Source organism: Nasonia vitripennis, chromosome 3 (assembly GCF_009193385.2).
Source record: "Nasonia vitripennis strain AsymCx chromosome 3, Nvit_psr_1.1, whole genome shotgun sequence".
Lineage (NCBI taxonomy): Eukaryota > Metazoa > Arthropoda > Insecta > Hymenoptera > Pteromalidae > Nasonia > Nasonia vitripennis.
In genome coordinates this window covers 10890308-10908615 of record NC_045759.1, presented here as the reverse complement: position 1 = coordinate 10908615, position 18308 = coordinate 10890308, and the positions used below count along the sequence as shown (strand labels likewise).

General features: G+C 43.3%; 3 protein-coding genes across 6 annotated transcripts; 2 read left to right on the top strand and 1 right to left on the bottom strand.

The window, feature by feature from the left end:
• The first annotated feature begins 1447 nt into the window (after positions 1 to 1447).
• Positions 1448 to 5921, top strand: LOC100117898 (ethanolamine-phosphate cytidylyltransferase). 3 transcript variants are annotated; one of them, XM_032598732.1, is made up of 7 exons: positions 1449 to 1979; positions 2442 to 2579; positions 2734 to 2794; positions 2949 to 3128; positions 3256 to 3682; positions 3758 to 3978; positions 4744 to 5921. In XM_032598732.1, the coding sequence occupies exons 4-7, from the start codon at positions 2956 to 2958 to the stop codon at positions 4826 to 4828; spliced, it is 906 nt and encodes a 301-aa protein (XP_032454623.1). In that variant the 5' UTR covers positions 1449 to 1979; positions 2442 to 2579; positions 2734 to 2794; positions 2949 to 2955; the 3' UTR covers positions 4829 to 5921. The 3 variants fall into 3 exon arrangements, with proteins under 3 accessions (XP_016839757.1, XP_032454623.1, XP_001602017.1); XM_016984268.3 differs by lacking the exons at positions 2734 to 2794; positions 4744 to 5921 and adding an exon at positions 4290 to 4405 and having other exon boundaries at positions 1448 to 1979; XM_001601967.6 differs by lacking the exon at positions 2734 to 2794 and having other exon boundaries at positions 1450 to 1979.
• LOC100117856 lies at positions 5760 to 17279 on the bottom strand. 2 transcript variants are annotated; one of them, XM_008216103.3, is made up of 6 exons: positions 17100 to 17279; positions 9188 to 9445; positions 8895 to 9031; positions 8034 to 8520; positions 7547 to 7733; positions 5760 to 7437 (listed from the first exon to the last, which is right to left on the bottom strand). In XM_008216103.3, the coding sequence occupies exons 1-6, from the start codon at positions 17169 to 17171 to the stop codon at positions 7193 to 7195; spliced, it is 1386 nt and encodes a 461-aa protein (XP_008214325.1). In that variant the 5' UTR covers positions 17172 to 17279; the 3' UTR covers positions 5760 to 7192. The 2 variants fall into 2 exon arrangements, with proteins under 2 accessions (XP_008214325.1, XP_001601983.1); XM_001601933.5 differs by lacking the exon at positions 17100 to 17279 and adding an exon at positions 11812 to 12089.
• LOC100117819 (juvenile hormone acid O-methyltransferase) lies at positions 14378 to 17138 on the top strand. Its single transcript, XM_001601908.3, has 5 exons — positions 14378 to 14668; positions 15887 to 16058; positions 16145 to 16277; positions 16359 to 16506; positions 16589 to 17138. The coding sequence occupies exons 1-5, from the start codon at positions 14485 to 14487 to the stop codon at positions 16810 to 16812; spliced, it is 861 nt and encodes a 286-aa protein (XP_001601958.2). The 5' UTR covers positions 14378 to 14484; the 3' UTR covers positions 16813 to 17138.
• Positions 17280 to 18308: the final 1029 nt, after the last annotated feature.

Below are 18308 nucleotides of genomic sequence, written 5' to 3'. Positions count from 1 at the left end.
ACACACGACTCGGTTATTACGAGATCCGTGTCTGCGTTGTATCTTGTGTTATTTAGTCTGCGGCGTCTCTCTCGCTCTGTTTCTCTCTGTCTCTCTTCTCCTTCCTGACATGTGTTCCAAACGCACATGGGAAAATTCTGAATTGGATACCGCGATGATTCATCGCTTTTTTCCCCTAACGTATCATTTGTTACGCTCCCTCGCAATGAGCTGTTTTTTCCAGTCTATTCTCCGAGTCTCTGGCGAGATAAAATTGAGAACCAAAGCGTTTTTAAATAGTAGATACTCGTCGAGAACACTCGACCTTGCTTCAATTGAACAGTTTGTATGTGCATTACAGGTGGTTTATATTTATCAACAACGTGATTCATCTCTGAATCGCAGAAATTTTCCGCGGATGCATGATGCCCACGTTTTATACCTGTTTATCTGGTTTCCGTTGTACCGGATAATAAGAAATATACGAAATATACAACTAATTACCATTCGATATCGAATAATATTTGTCATTATCGGCTTTATCGAAACGTCACTTTTTACTACTACGAACGTGAAGTTATATGCGGAAATTAAGGACGTCTTCGATCCTCAGTGTAAGAATCGAGAAAGTAGCTTACCTCAATTATATGAATTCCGCGCCGAGCGATAAATATGTATTAGCTGTGCAAAAAAGCGTCGTAGAAAAATCATGATGGATCATAATGGGAATGCAGATAAGAAACGGAATAAAATATCAAGCGACACTCGAAAAAATTATGCAAAGCGCGATTAGCTCGAGTCTAGCCACTCCATCAGGTATACAGAAATAAGGAAAAGAACGTTCCGGATGAATTGCCAGGGCAAAACTTGATGTCCCTATCCGCTAAAAACTACAATTTCGCGCAAATGAAATTCAAATAGCTGTCATCTGGAGTCTCTAAGCACCGAGAGCGCGAGCAGGATAAAAATAAAAAGCCGGCTCGCGGGTAATGAGCGCCGAGGCGTGTGATTAAATTCCCAGAGCCACAATCAGCCGATTTACACTCGAAAACATTAAATCGCCGGCTTCTCGTGTACTTAATAACGTATGCGCGTATATACATATATGCATACATCATGCGAGGCGCGTGTGCTATCAGCGAGCGACAACTTAATAAACGCGCATTACGCGCCAGATTTAATGATACAACGCACGGCGCGCAAAGGGCAATGGAAGTGTACAACGCGAGCAACCATTTCCAACGGGGCCTGCAATTTTTCGTCGTGATGTCATCGAATCCGCACGAAAAGGTCAGCGGCGGCGACAGAGCAGCAGCAGGCAGTATTATACTTATAATGTGTATATAGGTATAGATCAGTCATGCGAGAGAGCATTATAGTAGCTCACGGATCGAAAAAAGCCGAAGTAGAGGGGGAGAGAGAAAGAGGGAGAAGGCGCGCGTGCGTTTAAAGCAGGCGGTGTGACGCACGAGTGGAACATTGTTGCGCGGAACCGCGGTGGCAAAAACCAGCCAGGGAGCTCCACATCCTCGCGTGTACAGTGCGCGTGCCTATAGAAGAGATCACCTTATTCTTCGCTATATATACTCAATACTCGTCAAATCATCGCTGTGTGTGTGTGTGTGCGCGCGCGCGCGTATCGTATGTGTGTACGTCTACCGGGCTGTGGCTCCGATACACATACACCCCCTCCGAGAGCAGCTCGCCAGAGCTTATAGGTTACACACACCCGTTGACACGTATCCGTTCTTGCAGCTTGCTCGGTTACTGGTTAGCTCGCCCTGTATATAAGTATAGCAGTAGACAGTAGAGCCACGACGTAGAGACACAGCATTGCTTTGTTTTTCCTGCTGCTGCCGAGTTCACGTCGCTCTCGCCCTTGACAGACATTTCGGTGGTTCCCTCACTGCGCTTGCTGTGCTTACCTGAGCTGTACCCGAAGAAAAACTCCTGGACATGTCGGAAGGACGCAAGGAAGTTCGAGTCTGGTGCGACGGTTGGTGAGTTGTCGGCTCTTTTCGGAGTCGGTTGACATTTTTTTCTGGCTGCTTGAATTTCAAGGGCTTGGCGTGTTTACGACGCGCTTTTATACCATTTACGACTACAAGTATACTTATGCGCCTCGGGTGGTCTTTGCACTGATGGAAAGTTATGTGGGAGCCCGAGCATTTGAATTTGAAATCGAGCTTGATTTCAAGGATAACTACTTAAGTTGTAAATTGCATTTTCGCGGGTTTTGTGATGAACTTTTTTCCGACCGCGGTTTTTTTTTCGTTCGATTTGAATACAAATTCCATTAGCATGATTAGCTTTGTGTACATACCTTATTCATGACGTTTGCTGCCTAGTGTTTATCGATTTTCGTTCCGGCTCTTATTAAATATTAATCGGCGATTATGTTTTTATCAATTGTGGAATTCAATACAAGATTACGTATACTTATGAGATATTCATTTTCACAGTTATGACATGGTTCATTTTGGCCATGCAAACTCCCTGCGCCAGGCAAAGGCTCTAGGTGACTACTTGGTTGTGGGAGTTCACACAGATGAAGAAATTACAAAGCACAAGGGACCACCTGTTTTTACGCAGGAAGAAAGGTACATGTTTGTTCAGCAATTATTCAGAGTACGCAATATTAAGATAATGTCACATTAGTCAAGCTCTTACACTTATCAATGAGGAACATGTGTCTTTTTATCCGCTTGGTATTGTGACCCTGTTTAAGGCCTTAGTCTTTTTTAATGTACACAGCAATAACTGGAACTAAGGCTGTAATCAATGGATAGTTATTTGCATAGTCATTAGAATTTCGGTAATTTTCCTGGAAGGTCTTTCTTATTTGTCTTATGATGTTTGTCAATATTGATCTAATTAATTATTAGTCGAATTTTCCTTATTTGCCTGGATATTTTATTGATTTGTTTACTGTGATCTCAACCTTAATTGTATTTAAATTTTTCTTGTAGGTATAAAATGGTTCGTGGTATCAAATGGGTAGATGAGGTTGTAGAAGGTGCACCTTATGTAACAACTTTAGAAACGTTAGATAAATATAATTGTGACTTCTGTGTCCATGGTGATGATATAACAATGACTGCGGATGGAGTGGATACGTATCATCTTGTAAAAGCCGCGGGCCGCTATAGGTAATTTTTTGTATTAGATCATTTTTCATTAAAATTTGCAAATTCAAAAGACAAAGACTATTTTTGCTAGCTAAATGGAAGTCGACAACGCGACAAAAAGTATTGAACGTTTTTTCTTATTTTTCAGAGAAGTACAAAGGACAGCTGGGGTGTCCACAACTGATCTTGTTGGTCGCATGTTGCTGATGACAAGACAACACTTTAGACAGGGTGATAGCGAATATAGTGTAGATAGGGAGCCAAGTAAAAGTATGGGTCAAGACAGAACAGCACGTAGTCCATGGACTGGATGCTCTCAGTTTCTACCTACTACACAAAAAATAATTCAATTTAGCGATGGCAAAAGTCCTCAACCTGGTGATAAAGTTGTGTACGTTGCTGGTGCCTTTGATTTATTCCACGTTGGCCATTTAGATTTCCTAGAGGTCGCTAAGAAAGAGGGAGATTATTTAATTGTTGGATTACATACAGATCCCGCGGTTAATCGGTACAAATGTGGAAATTATCCAATAATGAATCTTCACGAAAGAGTTCTAAGCGTTCTAGCGTGCAAAGTAAGAATTTATTTATGAATTAGAATATTTCAATATAAACCAGTGTCTTTGTATTCAAAATTATTCTTCTTTCAGTACGTTAACGAAGTTGTGATTGGTGCGCCTTACGAGGTTACCAAGGAATTGATGGAACACTTTAACGTGTCTATTGTGTGCCACGGACAAACTCCGATAATGCCAAGTGAATACGGAACGGATCCATACACTGAACCAAAAAGACAAAATAAATTCAAGACGTTAGACAGCGGTAATGACATGACTACGGAGAAAATTGTTGAGAGAATAATTCTGCACAGGTATGTAAAAACTTTTATTACATGGCATTTAAATTTGAAAGTATTCTATTGTTTACTGTACATTTTACTTGATTTAACTAGTTTGGAATGTAAATTTAAAAAGTCTGACAAGTATTGTATTAGCACTTTAGATATGCACTTAATTGTTGTGTCTAATGTTTTGTTATCGTATTAGCTAATTGAGTGTTGTTAATTTAAGTTCAATGTTAAGTAACGATTATCTTTGGTTTAGTTAATGATAACACAATACGTACCAGACATTAAACAGTTTCTTTTGCTCGTGTATAAATTATTAACTGCATTTGCTCTAGGTCCAAGGAGCTTTATGCAATTATAAAGCGCTTGAACAACCGATAACACTTTGCATCACGCCGTTTTGTAATCATCATTTTTTAACTGCAATAAATGTTTATTTTTTTACTTTGAATTTTTCTATTTTATTTTTCTTTTAATCATTCCAAATATTAACACATTATACTGCAATTATTATTATTCAAATAACTAATTTCTTTCCACGTCATTTTAGTATTATGAGCATGACTTTGGCGCGAATGTATTGATTTATTTCTTTTGCTTTGATACATATCATCAATAACGTTCATACTATTTTAAGAGTTAACGAAATCAAAGATTTAATTATTAATTCATCAGCTCTATAAACATTTATGTATAGTCCATGTTAATCTAAATTTAAGATTTTGCATTTTTTTTAGTTTGTTTGACAGGAGATGACTTATAAATATACGTTCTGACTTTGAATTACAGGTTGCAATTTGAAGACAGAAATTTGAAGAAAGAGAAAAAAGAATCAGCTGCGTACGAAGCTTTTGTAAAAGGGCAAAAGTCGTGAACGGGAAGAAAGTAATTTGACACATCTAAATGAACTGGATTCATGGAGCCTTCAGTGTAAATATAGTACATGGACTTCTTATTTATTAACTATATGAACTTGTGCCGTAAAATATTATTGTAAATCGTATAAGTGTTAATCAGAAGATTTTCTATTAAGTATCATCCATTAGTTAGGATAGATAATGCAAATTGACATTGAAATCTTCACTTGACATTGTATTATAAACATCCAATAGTAATTACTACGATCTACTGTAAATTCAGTGAGAAATTTTGAAGCTGTTTGAATCGTTATCACGAAGCAGGTTAAAAATGAAATATTTATTGACAAATTTAAGTTAATGCCCGGAAGAATTGAAGAGGCTCTCTGTTAAAATTTTCTTAAAGATATAAGACAATTATACTTGAATAGGCTTCTTGATGATAGAATTTCGTAATTGAATTATCAGGGAATTTAGTAGATTCGTTAATGTGAAATGCTTGTCGTAAGCCTATCTATTAGCGAATTAAATGCCACTGAGAAATTAATTTAATTTCAAGCTAATATTTTAACTTTAAAAAACCTTAATATTTAATCTTAGTCTTTATGGACGACCAAAGATTGATTCATGAGGTGTTTCATCATAGTCGATTTTATGTGATCATAACGTCAGGGAAATTTAAACGATAAACTGTCAATAGCATTTGTAACATGTTGTAAAAAGAACACAGCGTATGAAATACCGTGTTAAAATGTTTAAAGTGAAAACATAACAAAATTTTAGTTCACGCTAGATTGCAGTATTCAACGCACTGGAGGTCTTACAAAATTCATTGTTATGTTTTGACTTTTTGGAGAAAAGTTTTGGTTAATTTATCGAATAGGTCACAATAATCTCTATTTTTCTAACGTTATTTAAATAACTTTTGTTATACACTATTTTTAATACTTTTTTTTATTCTTAGAAAGTTATTTTTATCGTTTTGTTCTATTATATTAGAATCGATGGATTTCGATGTTTTACTACATTGTTTTAGAACCACAAAGCATGATATACTTTTAGCAAAATTATATAAGATTATTTGACCAATAAATTCAATTTGTCATTTTACACCATTTGTTATTATTGAAATTTTACTTTATTGTCAGTATAAATTTACGTACAATCGAACTATCGTAATTTTATTCAAAAACAGAGGTTCAAGCAACAAATGCGTATCAGTTTAGTTGCTGATCGAATGCTCGCATACAAAATTATTAATAATCTTTTACACATTTCAATATTTTAAGTAAATTATTGCGAATGAGGAATAAAATATCGATAATCGTGCTCACCAACCCAAGTCATTGCAATAATGAAAGGAAAGTCGGTTGTATAATACTCGCAAGGTACATACGATGAAATGTATTGGTGGCACTACATTTGTTCTAATTATAAAATACGTCTATGTACACGCACCAAAGGCAACTTGCCTTAAACGAAACCTTAAACCAATTAATATTAAAATCTGTTGTGTGCGTCAGTCTCGGATAATCGTTACATCCGGCCATCAAGGTATACCCTAAAAGTTAATGCATGCTTTGCATAAAACTATTTTCACTTATATAGTGCTCGCACATTCAGGTCACGCAATAGCATTCATTTCGGACTTATGAATCTATATCTAAAATTAGGTTTTCCTGTTACAATGCGAGATATTCATACGAGTGAAACAATCGTTTTAATTCTACGTTATCTTATGACTTTGAGTATTGATAACGACGTCTAGATAAAAGGAAAACAGAGTCTTTTGGAAAGAACGTTGGCGAAATGCAAATTTGACTGTCATCTTTACAAATGCACGTCATCAAATTCACGTTTAATCACTCTGTCGAGAAATCAGTCGATTGCGTAGTATCATAGACAAATAAATAGTGTAAAATTAAGTTATCGAAAGCAAGGTGTCAGTTTAGTATAATCACTAAAGACGACCCGATGAGCAGATCTGTAGGGCTAATCAGATAAAAAAACCAATTCAATTTTTAACGCAGCCAAATCTACTCACCGGGCAGTACACGTAATAAAATCTCTAATACACTCGTCGGAGCGACGCCGCGCATTCAAATTCGCCGTTAGACGCCGCATCCTCCTCCTCATCATCATCATCGTCCTCGGAACCACCTCGATCATCCATCAGCAGAAATCGAATCGGAGCCTCCCACGCGTCGGCGATATCGAATGGCCCCGGCGTCGCTGGTCAGTGCACACGCGGCCTCTCCCTCAGCAGCCCATCATTTTTCCAGGACAGAAGAGTAGAGGAAGAGAGAGAGAGAGAGAGAGAGAGAGAGAGAGAGGAGAGAGAGATAAAAGAGATAAAAGAGAGCGAAAGGGGAGCGGCCGCATTACTGCACGGTCGAGCGGCCGGTGTATCCCGGCGCGACGTCGCAGTACTTCCTCGCGCGGTCGCGCACAAGATCGTCGATCGATTTGCCCTGCATCGGCAGCGAGACCGAGAGGCTGTGTAGGCGGGACGCCAGGTAACACATCATCAGCGCCGAGAGGACGAGCAGACCGCCCAGACCCGCGGCCACGTAGAGGAAGTTGCCGCAGCTGCCCTCCAGGTTCGCCGCCACCCGGTCGTACAGATCTGCGTCAGATTTTTCCCACTCGTTTTATTCGTTCGAAATGTACACAACGAGCATAGCAGAGCTCGCGGAAATAAAGTAGGGGAAGTGCGATGATTAATCGATTCTTACCGTCGGGCATGATAACGGTGTACTCGATGTTTTCCTTGAATTTCGTCGTCGGCGTCGAGTCGTTGTATCGCTGAATCAGTCGTCCTACTCTCGGCGAATACTCGGTCACGTTTCCCTGCGCCGGCTCGACTGCTCTCTTTCTTCTCTTTCCGTGACCCGACGGCTCGAACAGATCCAGACAAAAGTCCTGCGAAAAGCACAAGCGGCCGATGCCGATTAGGTTCATACCGTCGTTATGCAAAACTCGAGAAAAAAAAGAGCGATCGTAAACTCGTCACTCGCGCATCTAGTTAACACAGTTAGTTCTTTTTTCGACTGTGCATAGGTAGACCATAGGTCCATAGAGTGACCTCCTTAAAGTTCAGCCCGCGATCGCGCGCGAGGATTTTCAGAGCATGTCTGGCTCAGCAAGCCGTAAAATCGGAAACGTTGAACTTGCCGAGAACAAAAGCCACGATAGAATATAACAATCGGCGAGGCGACTCACCGGCTGGCAGTCCTGCGGCTCCATGCAGGCCTTGATCTGCGAGTGGATCCACAGCGTGGACCGGTCCCTCATGGAGCTCAGCAGGAAAGCTTCGAAGTCGAGGAAGACCTCGTTCTTCCGGTCCCTGTACCTGGCGGGCTGGTGCGGGATGATCGAGGCGAAGTCCCGGTTGCGACAGCCGTCCTTCACGAGGACGACGCTTCCTGGCGCGTGGGGCTGGTCGGGGTCGGGGCTGACGGTGACCTCGAGGAGCTTGATGTAGCCCCAGGCGCTCTCGGGGCTGATGCGAGCGCGGAGCTGGAGCTTCGTGCCTATGGGAACGGCTTGGTCGACGGTCTGAGATGCCGCGTTGCCTGTGCCCGGGGCCGAGGGGGTGCTCGAGCTGGGCTCGGTGGCGTTGCCGGATGCCTCGCGGTACAGGGCGACCTCGTACTCGAGACGGCCCGGGGTCTCCTCGACCACGCCGGAGACTCGGGCGCCGTGTGGACTGGAATTGTCGTATTTAGGAATTTTTCAAATTTTCAATAACGACATTTGCAAACAGTCGAGCTGCTGAACTGCTCTTGAACATAATAATAGCACATAATACCACAGTGCGTTCGAAGAGTTGCGCCGCTATACCGCTTGATTTCGTGTAACTCGAAAACTGGGACTGCCCATAATGAGAGGCCGACGAGCTCTTGGCTCTGCTATTAAATTAAAAGAACACTACCGACGCACGCAGCGAGAGCTCTGTACCCTCGAATCTGTCGAAAGTGCAGTTTCACGTGGCTATATATATATATATATGATGTTTGTTCAAAGACGAGCGGTACTAAACTACGGTAATAAACTGTTAGGCTCATTTGTCGATATACTTACAAAGTCCCAGCGAATCCCGCGGCTTTGTGGCGCAGCAGCGTCGGCTCGGGCGGACGACACATTAGGATCAATTCTTGGTCAGCGAGCATGACAACTCCGGGGAAGGCCGGAAACCATATCCTCAAATGGATGAAGCCCTGCGCGCACGGGAGTCGTTGGATTATATTCTTTTAGTATGAAAAGGTGTGGACGCGAAAAAACAAATGGACCGCGAATATCTCGCGATCGCAACAAAGTCCGAGCTCGTAAACTCCTTAGCATATAATAAAATCGCGAGACGCGTGTACACTTACATTGCGCTTGAGTATGCCGCAGCGCGTAAAGTCCGTTACTTTGAGGAAGTAGTTGTCCTCCTGTGGATCGTTGGGGTCCGGTCGGATCTGGCAGTGGATGTCGACGAGCGGATCGGCGGCTCTGTCATCCGCGAAGAGGGGACCACCTCTGAAGCCGATCGGCCGCCTGATCTTCGCGGTGAGCAGGTCCGAGGTCGAGCTGGCGCCGCTGCACTGGATGTCCGACACCTCGTAGTCTTGCGCAACAGTCGCCGCGACCTGATTTACATACGCCAAGCATTATGAGTAACTGAGAATATATATATGTAGGCACACGATACATGACGGATCGCCGATGTATCATTGCGCGCTCGGCTATTGAGCTGCACGCACGCTTCGGCGATTCCGCGGCCGAGTATCGGCCAGGGGTGTAATTAGGAGTGTACAGCGCTGATTTTTCCCGGCCTACAGATACACCTTCTCTCATTCGGGTCGATCGCGATTAACCGTTCGATCGGGGCCGCGGCGGAGGCTCGCCTACTTCGAGAAGAACGAGTTCTCTGCTGCTGCACACAAAACACAGCGATCTGCATACTGCACGCCTATATATACGTGTATATCACTGCGCGTATCGAAAATCATGCTTACAAGCCCCGGCATAATATAGTGAAGTGATGAATCTGCTTCCGGGGAAGCGCGATTTTTTTAATTGCCGCTATCGCGCTCGTTAACGCGAAACCGCGAGATAATGGCCGATCGCAATATAGCAGCACAGCGCGCGCTATCGTTAATTGCCGCCGATTTTATCGAGATGCCCATTAGATTAAGCTCTTCTTTTAAAAGAATGACTCGAGGAAAGCTCGCGCGCACGTATACGTACAAAATACGCGTGTAGCACGGATGATGAATCACTGCTCGCGGGGTGTGGCTCTCGGCGGTATTAATAATTAGGCTCCGGCCGCGCTGGGATCTAATAATATCGGCGAGTGTATAAACGCCGATACGGCTATAAGTGGAACAATCGGCATAAGACGCTCGCTCGGCGTCACGTTGGCTGAATTTTATATACAAAAACGGAAATATCTCTCTCTCTCTCTCTCTCTCTCTCTCTCTCTCTCTCTCTCGTAACCGCACAGCCAAGAGAGAGAAAGGACGACACGTGCGGCGTGGGTACATCATATCGCTTCGGGCGCGAATAATTACACGGCGACACGCGAGCGGCACGTGCCTTTGGGCGCCGTTAATTGCGCTCGCCGCACTTCAAGCGGCTATCTATACGTTCTTATATACATATACACTGCGGCACTCTGAGAGGCGCGGAGAGGCGCGGAGAGAGAGAGAGAGAGAGAGAGAGAGAGAGAGAGAGAGAGAGAGAGCGTCAAGTATATCTCTTTCTCTCGAGGGGCCATGTGCGTGCGGCTATAACGGTGCCGAGTGACGCTCTGCTGCTCTCCTTGTCGCGGCTTATCTCTCTTATATACGCAGACACGCAGACCGCGAGGGGAGTATATAGCTATATAAACGGATTGCAAAAAGTGCGCGAGCGTGCGCCGGCCGCGTGTTATTTTGTTGTGATGGAATACGTAATGCCGGGGCACGCGCCGAGACACGCCGATGTGCCGGCGACGGGTGCATCCGAGCGAGGGCTCTTTGTAATCGACTTTGGAGTAGGTGTATCGAAAGTGTGCTGCTATGATGGCTCGAGGAGGAAGCAATCTCGTCAGGCCGATTTTTTGAATATATTTTATGAATATTGAAGCGACTGTTAGTATCGCATCGATCAGCGGACGACTACGCGGGGTCGCGAACCTTGGAGAATTTGTCCAGGAGGACTACTGTTCCCAGCCCTTCTTTGCTCTCTAACTGCGACGGGCTGAGAGGCTCGGTGTTTCTAGGAAGAGGTCGCACTTTCGGACGCGAGAATGCAAAGGACTCTTTCTCAATTGCAAGATAAAGCCGTACGGCTTCGAGTCCGTCAAATCACTTATCGCTCGCGCGGTCACTCTACAGAGCTAACGGTCTAACGAAAACGCATTAGAGAGAGGGTTCGAAAAAGCCGATAATCTCCGGCCGATAAATCAGCCTCGATCCCGCAACACAATTCGATGCACATCACAATGTTAACGTAATGCGTTCCACTTGCCATCGCGCGCAAATTGCGGTAAATATTCGCTTTATGCTCGATCACGCGGTCCCTGCTCTCCCGCGTAACGGGGGCATCAAGAGCTTTATAATAAATTTATAATAAAAGCGCCGCCGTCGTCGTATTTTTTCCGCGACACAAACGTGTGTAATGAGCGGCTGCTGCTGCCGGATGATTTTACGCGCGTTATAACTGTTAGCGCGTATAACGGCCGCGGAAGAAGCGCGCGCGGGGTACAAGGGACTTTTTTTGTGTCACCTGCGTGTAATCGCTACAAGTGCAGATGCAAATGTGCAATCTCGCGGAGGACGTAACAGTGTCAGGGGGACGTGGATCCGGATCGTTTAATTGTACGTGAAGCGGTAAGTGGGCATTCTTTTCATTTAATTTTCCCGAGATTGAAGCAATTTTGCACAGTTAGATGACGAGCAACGCGAGCGATGTGCAGCGGGAATGCTTTCAGATTGAGCTGTTACAACGTACGCGTCTTCCGTATACTCACCGCGCAAAAGGTGGCGAGCAGTATCCTCCACATTTCGCCGGCCCAGGTCCACTCGGCTGTCCAGTCTCCCGCGAGTGTACGAGAAGATCAGCGCTGAAAGCACCGGCGAGGCAGAAGAGAAGAGAGCCGACGCGAGCAATTTCGTCGGAGTTCACCGGCGCACTGCCGGGCCCGGCTCTGCACAGCTCGACGCATCGGCTCAGCTCGCAGCTCGGGCCAGCCGAGCGCAGCGAGCGCTCAGCGATCCCCACTCCCTGGAGGCAGCTTCGCCCCAGGAGGCGAAGGAGGGAAGACGCCAGACGCCGCACGGGACGGGAATCATCCGGAGAGTACTGTTAATGCATGGCCCGTGCCTCGGCTAACGACCAGCCTCGCGCGCGCGCGCTCCAAGGAGAGGGACTCGCTACTTCCTATATATACACTGAGCTACTTTTTGCCGAATCACTGGATTTTTCGTCCGTATTACGCTGCGAGGAAGCCAGACCCTCCGTATATAATTATCTTTTGACACAGTTAACGAAAGCATTTTTTTTTGTCACCCTTCACTGCCCTGTCTCCCGCGCGCACCTGATGCTCTTTCATGCTTCGCGGCCCGGCCGTATATACTCCTTCCTTTTATTCTATACTGTCGACGCGGGCTTTTCAATACAGTCATTAGGGGGCGGGAAATGCATTTCCAGCTTCCTGAAATCATTACCCACCAGCGTCGGCGAGCTCATTCAAATTTATAACGATACACGTAATACTCGTAACTGTAAGGCATAAAAAGCTCGGCGTTATCGGGAAAAAATTAACGGTTACAATAAATTTCCATTTGGCTTATCTGGCTATCGCGGCGAACAATGTTGGCCGGGGCAAAAAAGAGGAGAAAAACAACAACGCCGCGGCCGTTAGCTTATTTTTATAACAAGCGCGCGCGCGCGCGCGCATCCATAAATATGAATCGTCCGCCGCCGGTAGCTAAGTACGAGTATTTGCAAGCTTAATTACTAAATACTCTCCGGCACGCGGCTACCGGCGTCTAATAATTTTCTCACGAGAGAGAAGGAGCTCCGCCGGCCACTTCCCCTTGTATACGTATACGCTCGCGAATATCGTATGCAGAGGCATTCCGGTCCAGGGGTCGCCGCGAATCGCGAAACGCACTCTGATTCCGATATGTATAACAGCTGCGAATGAGTTAAGCGGTTACTGACTTTTCCGCGCCGCAGTCTAATTGTGGGTCAATGCCGCGCTGCGGGCGTCGCTTTAATCGCAGCGCGCCTATATTTGTTTGTTTTTTTAATGCCAGAGCTGGGAGAGAGCCGTTTACGCGCGCACTGCATCGATCCGTTTTTTCGCGCGCGCGCGCGTTAATTGCACCGAAAGATTGGAAAGTTAACGACGTGTTCTGTTATACTCGCCCCGAGTGCAGCGAGCGCGGCTTTTTTTGCGCTCAGAAGGGATATCAAGGCGCAGAGGCCGATCGCAAAAAGCGGAGAAAAGCTAGGCGGCTTTTGTTATTGCCGACGCCATAACTGCAGCCCTCTCTCTCTGTCCTAATGGAGCATCTCTCCGAACGTCCGAGCAAATGAGTCTGTTAAATAAGATTCGATTTCACACAACATTACATTGCGAGACTTTATATATATATTGGTGCCCGCGGCTGAGAACGGGACTTGAGATTTGTTCTTTTTTTGTAAAGGGTTTTAATAATACAGATATTCTCTGCGCGCAAGTTGCTTTGGCGTGGAATGGACGTCTTGGGAGTTTATTAGTTTTTTAGCGCAGCTTTCATCATAATTCGATTTATTTTTCCCATTAGAGTGAAATTTTATGCATTGCAAGGGCGTGTGCTTGCACGTGTTTGTACTCGACTTAGTCAACAATTTATAACGAAAATGGATACAACGCAGCAGTATTAGAGTGAACTTCCTCCTTGTTGTGTGACGTGCGAGCTTTTAATTTTAAACGGACATGAGCATTGTCCTTGTTCGTGCACTTTCGAATTCAGAGGCGTAGCTTCCGAGATATTACTATTATATATTACTACTATTAAGTCCGTCTACTCTTTAGTGTAATAAAGGATTCACGCATACTCATAGTTATCGAACGATACGTATTTAAAAATACAAATAAATTACATATAATTAATTATGTAAAAAGAATATCATCTGCTGGTACAAAAATCATTGTAAAAATGCAACCTTTTGAGTACGTCATCGGTGAAACGAACTACCATAGCAGATGTTGTGGAAGCTTGGCGCATTCAAACTTAAAAGGCCTCAACGGTTAAGAGCTGAGATATCGAACCTCAAAGTTTAAGCGCGTTTAACACGTCGTCTCTATGCTGATGGGTCCGCACAAAACTAAGTTTTGCATCGATCATAGACAGATGCAGCTATCAGATTAATTAAAAAATTGAAAGAAGGGCAATATTACGAATCTTTTGAGCCGTTGAGTAGGCAATGTATAGGCATTACAATATGCGCAGAGACGTATGTATGAGTGAGTATCTCGTTCGCCAACGACGACAAGATACGACAACAATATGTGCCTACTTTGAAAATTCGGAAACGAACAGAAGTCAATCGAACTTTGGTCGTTCAACTACTTATTCGGATCACTGGTGAATCCTCTCACCTTGTTGAATAATTTAGATTGTCTCGTGGCATAATCTCGGGATATTTCAAGATGGATCAAGTCGAGACTTATCTGAAAGCGCACAGAATGCAAAAGAAGGACCTGCAGTACATGTTCGATGAATTTAGTGAAGAGATCGCTAAAATGCGTGGCAGGTGCGCCGATCTTGGTTGTGGGCTAGGTATAAGCTCCGAGCTTTTGTTGAAGATGTTGCCGGAGCATTCCACCGTCGTCGGTAAGCTTTATATTCTGTCACTGTTATTGTATACACTGAGTGCAGATGGCGTTTCTCTCGTACCGCCTAACCTCAAAGCAACTGAATATATTTAAGGAAGCATGCAAAGTGCCTTTGGAATGATATAATGTCAAAATTCAAAATGTTGCCTTTCATCGGCATTTCCAAAAAGATATATATCAACTAGTTTATCACTATCAGTTCAAAAGTTACTGGAAAAATTCAGTAGCGTGTTTTAAGCATCATATCGTAATCATTAATTTTTCAGATTCGTAATCAGTTGGAATGACACTTATTATTTTATCTCTGGAACTGTCAAATCTGGTATTTAGACCCAAAAGGCCGATGAAAGACAACATTTTGAATTTTGACATTATATCACTGTAGTTACTCAGCATTAATAAAATTCATACAAAATTCAAAAGTGTGTGTTTCTAATAATTTTTATATCTGATTACCTCATAAAGTCTATGAAAAATCGTAAAGGGCAGCCATATGTTAACTATTAACATACAGCTATTTGACATATAACATAGCTACGTTAACTATTAACATACGTATTATTGGCTCAAATCGAACATGCCTATGTTAACAGTTAAGATATATGTTTGCTGCAATGTTTCTTTTCTTTCAGTGTACAAGATGTGACCGACAAGTGTCGTTTTTCGTCAAAGCTCACAGGAAAAATTATATTAAACTTGATTAAGTCCGACAATTTTTTTTTTCAACGTGAAAATCTACTTTAAGTCAATGTTTATGTTTTTCGGATGTTTGCATTATAATTTCGATGTTTACATTTATTATAGTTCATGCGCATGTACAAAATTCAGTAGACCAGGGTCTCCGTGAACAGCAATAATAAGAATCAAATAAAACCATGCTTAAGCATCAAGAAGTTATAAGTGTCCTTTTTCATTGGGAAATATTTTCTAAATTGATTAAATCAACATTTTATACTATTGTTACGATAAAAGAGACCAACTAGAAGATCAAGTAAGTATATTTTTTGAAAGTGAGAAATTAGTAGCCCATTTCTCTAAAGACAGAGATAAAGTTCTACGACAACGTCTTACTTCCTATCGAATATGGCTATATCTTTTCGAACAAGGTATTTTTCGAATATTTGTTGCTACAATAGGGAGTACCTAATATCAGTGGTCTGAGCGTTTTCCGTATACGAATAGCAGTGAATCGTCATTTAATTACTGGATTTTTCAGGAGTCGACATATCGGAGCCCATGATCAAATACGCTGCAGCGAAGTACTCCGATCAACCACGTCTTTCTTTCATCCAACTTGACATAGCTACGAAGACACTTCCGCCACAGCTTCTCGGTGCCTTTGACAACGTAGTATCAACCATGTGCATTCATTGGTGTCACGATTATAAGTACAAATATACGCAGATTCCCGTTAAAAAAGCTATCGTTTTTATTTTCCCCTGCACTCGACGTATCGTTTTTTTTTCTTTTGTAGACAAGTCTTTGAAAACATCTTCAAGCTATTGCGGCCAGGAGGAAAAGCCTTAGTATTATTCTTAGCTAAGCATCCGGTGTTCCCCGTTTACTCGAGATTACAGGCATATAAAGAATACGAGACTTTAATGAATGTATGACAAAGTTACAGCGACGATCAAGAGATATTATGCGTTACCAATAAATTAACTGTTAAATTAATTTTTCATTGGCAGGATTTTTCACAATACATAACTTTCCTGCAAGATGACGAGCACCCGGAAATAACAACAAAGAAAATACTGGAGAAGTCTGGATTTCAAGTCCTACACTGCAGTCATCGAGAAAGAACGTATGTTTTCGAAAATTGGGATGAGATACAAAGTAAGTTTCCAATGCGCTCCTCTTTTAAATATAATGATTCTCGTGTGGCTAAAAAAAAACAAAATTGATTTTTAACCCTCAGGATATGCGATTGCTGTAAATCCCTTCCTCAAACGGATAACGAACGAGAACGAGGAGAAAAAATACAAGGACGATCTGGCGCGCGAATTACGCAATACCGAGCACGCTTTTCTAAATGAGATAGACGGGAAAGAAAGAACGGAGAAACGAATATTGAGCGTCTACCGTTTGCTCATAGCTTACTTTAAAAAGCCAACATTGATCGACGTTTGTAAGATTCAATGACTGTAAATTTGTCAAAGCGTCTATTTTGTTACATGCAAGCTGCATTTAAAATTTTAACAGTCGTAAATTTGTTTTAATAAGTCAAGTCGAAGCGACTTTTTTTACTTGCAAGTGACTAATCATATTGATTGCAATAATTTGTAGTTTTAAATTAAATAATTGTAAATTTGTTTCAATGAGTCAAAGTGCCCCAATATCAGAGTGTATTACTGGCAAGTTATTAATCGTATTAATTGTTAATTTATTATTTTTATACAAAGTCAAAGCGTTCTATTCTACATTCTTACTTGTTGAATCATCGTTCCAATAAACAAAGTCGAAGCGTCTATTTTTGCAATAACACACAAGTTTATCATCATCCAAACCGTCGGAACTCACAACTCTGCGCGCAATAGCGCATCAGCCTTTCATACCTAGCGCGAGAAACTTCACGCTTGGCATTATCCGGTGCGGCGTGTAATAAAAGTCGGCGCGCGTTTGCCTCTCCTAAGCCGCACAGTGTGCGTATTATCCCATACACAGCTCGCACGCGCTCGCTCGCGAAACGTCGAAATGGAAAATTACACGAGTGATACCATAACAAACGCTCGCTGATCAATATTTCATATAATTTCCTCGGACTTAACGGTTCCATCTCTCGTGCAGCAATAACACTGTGTACGATATAGATAATGTTGCTCATCGCGCACTAATACGGGTGATGCTCGGCCGCGTCAAATCAACGCCGCGTATCATAGCCGTTATGCATAAAGGCGCTTTCTGTTGCAGCAGCTGCTCGGATTGGATATAGAAGGTGGCTGACCGCGAGCGCCGACCTTAGGCAAGGCTGCCCGCTCGAAGAGGATTAGACGAGTGAGTAGTGGAGAGGCGAGAGATCGCGCGCGTCGATATAATTGTCCGTTAGCGCGAGCGGCAGCTGCCAATTTCACCGACCGCCTAATCACCTATACGCACCATAGACTGATTGAGCTCTATATCAACTTTACGGAAGATTGCGCTTTTCGTTAGCTTTTTCCTGCGCGCGGCTGATAGAGCGTGCGGTTTCTCCCGTCTCGACGCGGGAAGATTCCCTCGGCAGCTGCGACAAGCATTCGAAATACAAAAGCCAGCTTTCGCATAGTATAGCGTTAATGAGATGCACCGATGCGCGCGTCCGATATAAAAAACGTCAGCTGTACAGACTGAATTGAAAGCCACTCGTGAACAGGCGTTTCCTTGAAAAAATTTATACTCAAGCTCAATCTGCATCATACAGACGGACAAAGCTCACCGGACGCCATAGAATTCAGCCGGCGTGTACGATGTACATACATAAGGCCGAGATTTCGCGGCACGTATATATCTGTGCACAAAGAAATAATGAAGTCATAAAGCTGCCGGCGCGTCTACAGGATAGCGCTGGAGGGAAAAAAGCCCTCTTCAATCCGCGCAGCTGCGTCAGCTCAATTCACTGGCTCGAATCGAAGCTGTTCGTATAAAGAAGCGGCGAGAGCTGG

Coding starts and splice junctions, on each gene's coding strand:
- LOC100117856 (XM_008216103.3), bottom strand. CDS start 17,171: ATGATGATAAACTTGTGTGTTATTGCAAAAATAGACGCTTCGACTTTG. Junction 7,734..8,033: donor AGCCGCAGGACTGCCAGCCG/GTGAGTCGCCTC, acceptor TGCTTTTCGCAG/GACTTTTGTCTGGATCTGTT. Junction 7,438..7,546: donor CACCGTTATCATGCCCGACG/GTAAGAATCGAT, acceptor AATCTGACGCAG/ATCTGTACGACCGGGTGGCG.
- LOC100117898 (XM_001601967.6), top strand. CDS start 1,936: ATGTCGGAAGGACGCAAGGAAGTTCGAGTCTGGTGCGACGGTTG. Junction 3,129..3,255: donor AAAGCCGCGGGCCGCTATAG/GTAATTTTTTGT, acceptor CTTATTTTTCAG/AGAAGTACAAAGGACAGCTG. Junction 3,979..4,743: donor GAGAGAATAATTCTGCACAG/GTATGTAAAAAC, acceptor TTTGAATTACAG/GTTGCAATTTGAAGACAGAA.
- LOC100117819 (XM_001601908.3), top strand. CDS start 14,485: ATGGATCAAGTCGAGACTTATCTGAAAGCGCACAGAATGCAAAAGAAG. Junction 16,059..16,144: donor CATTGGTGTCACGATTATAA/GTACAAATATAC, acceptor TTTCTTTTGTAG/ACAAGTCTTTGAAAACATCT. Junction 16,278..16,358: donor AATACGAGACTTTAATGAAT/GTATGACAAAGT, acceptor TTTCATTGGCAG/GATTTTTCACAATACATAAC.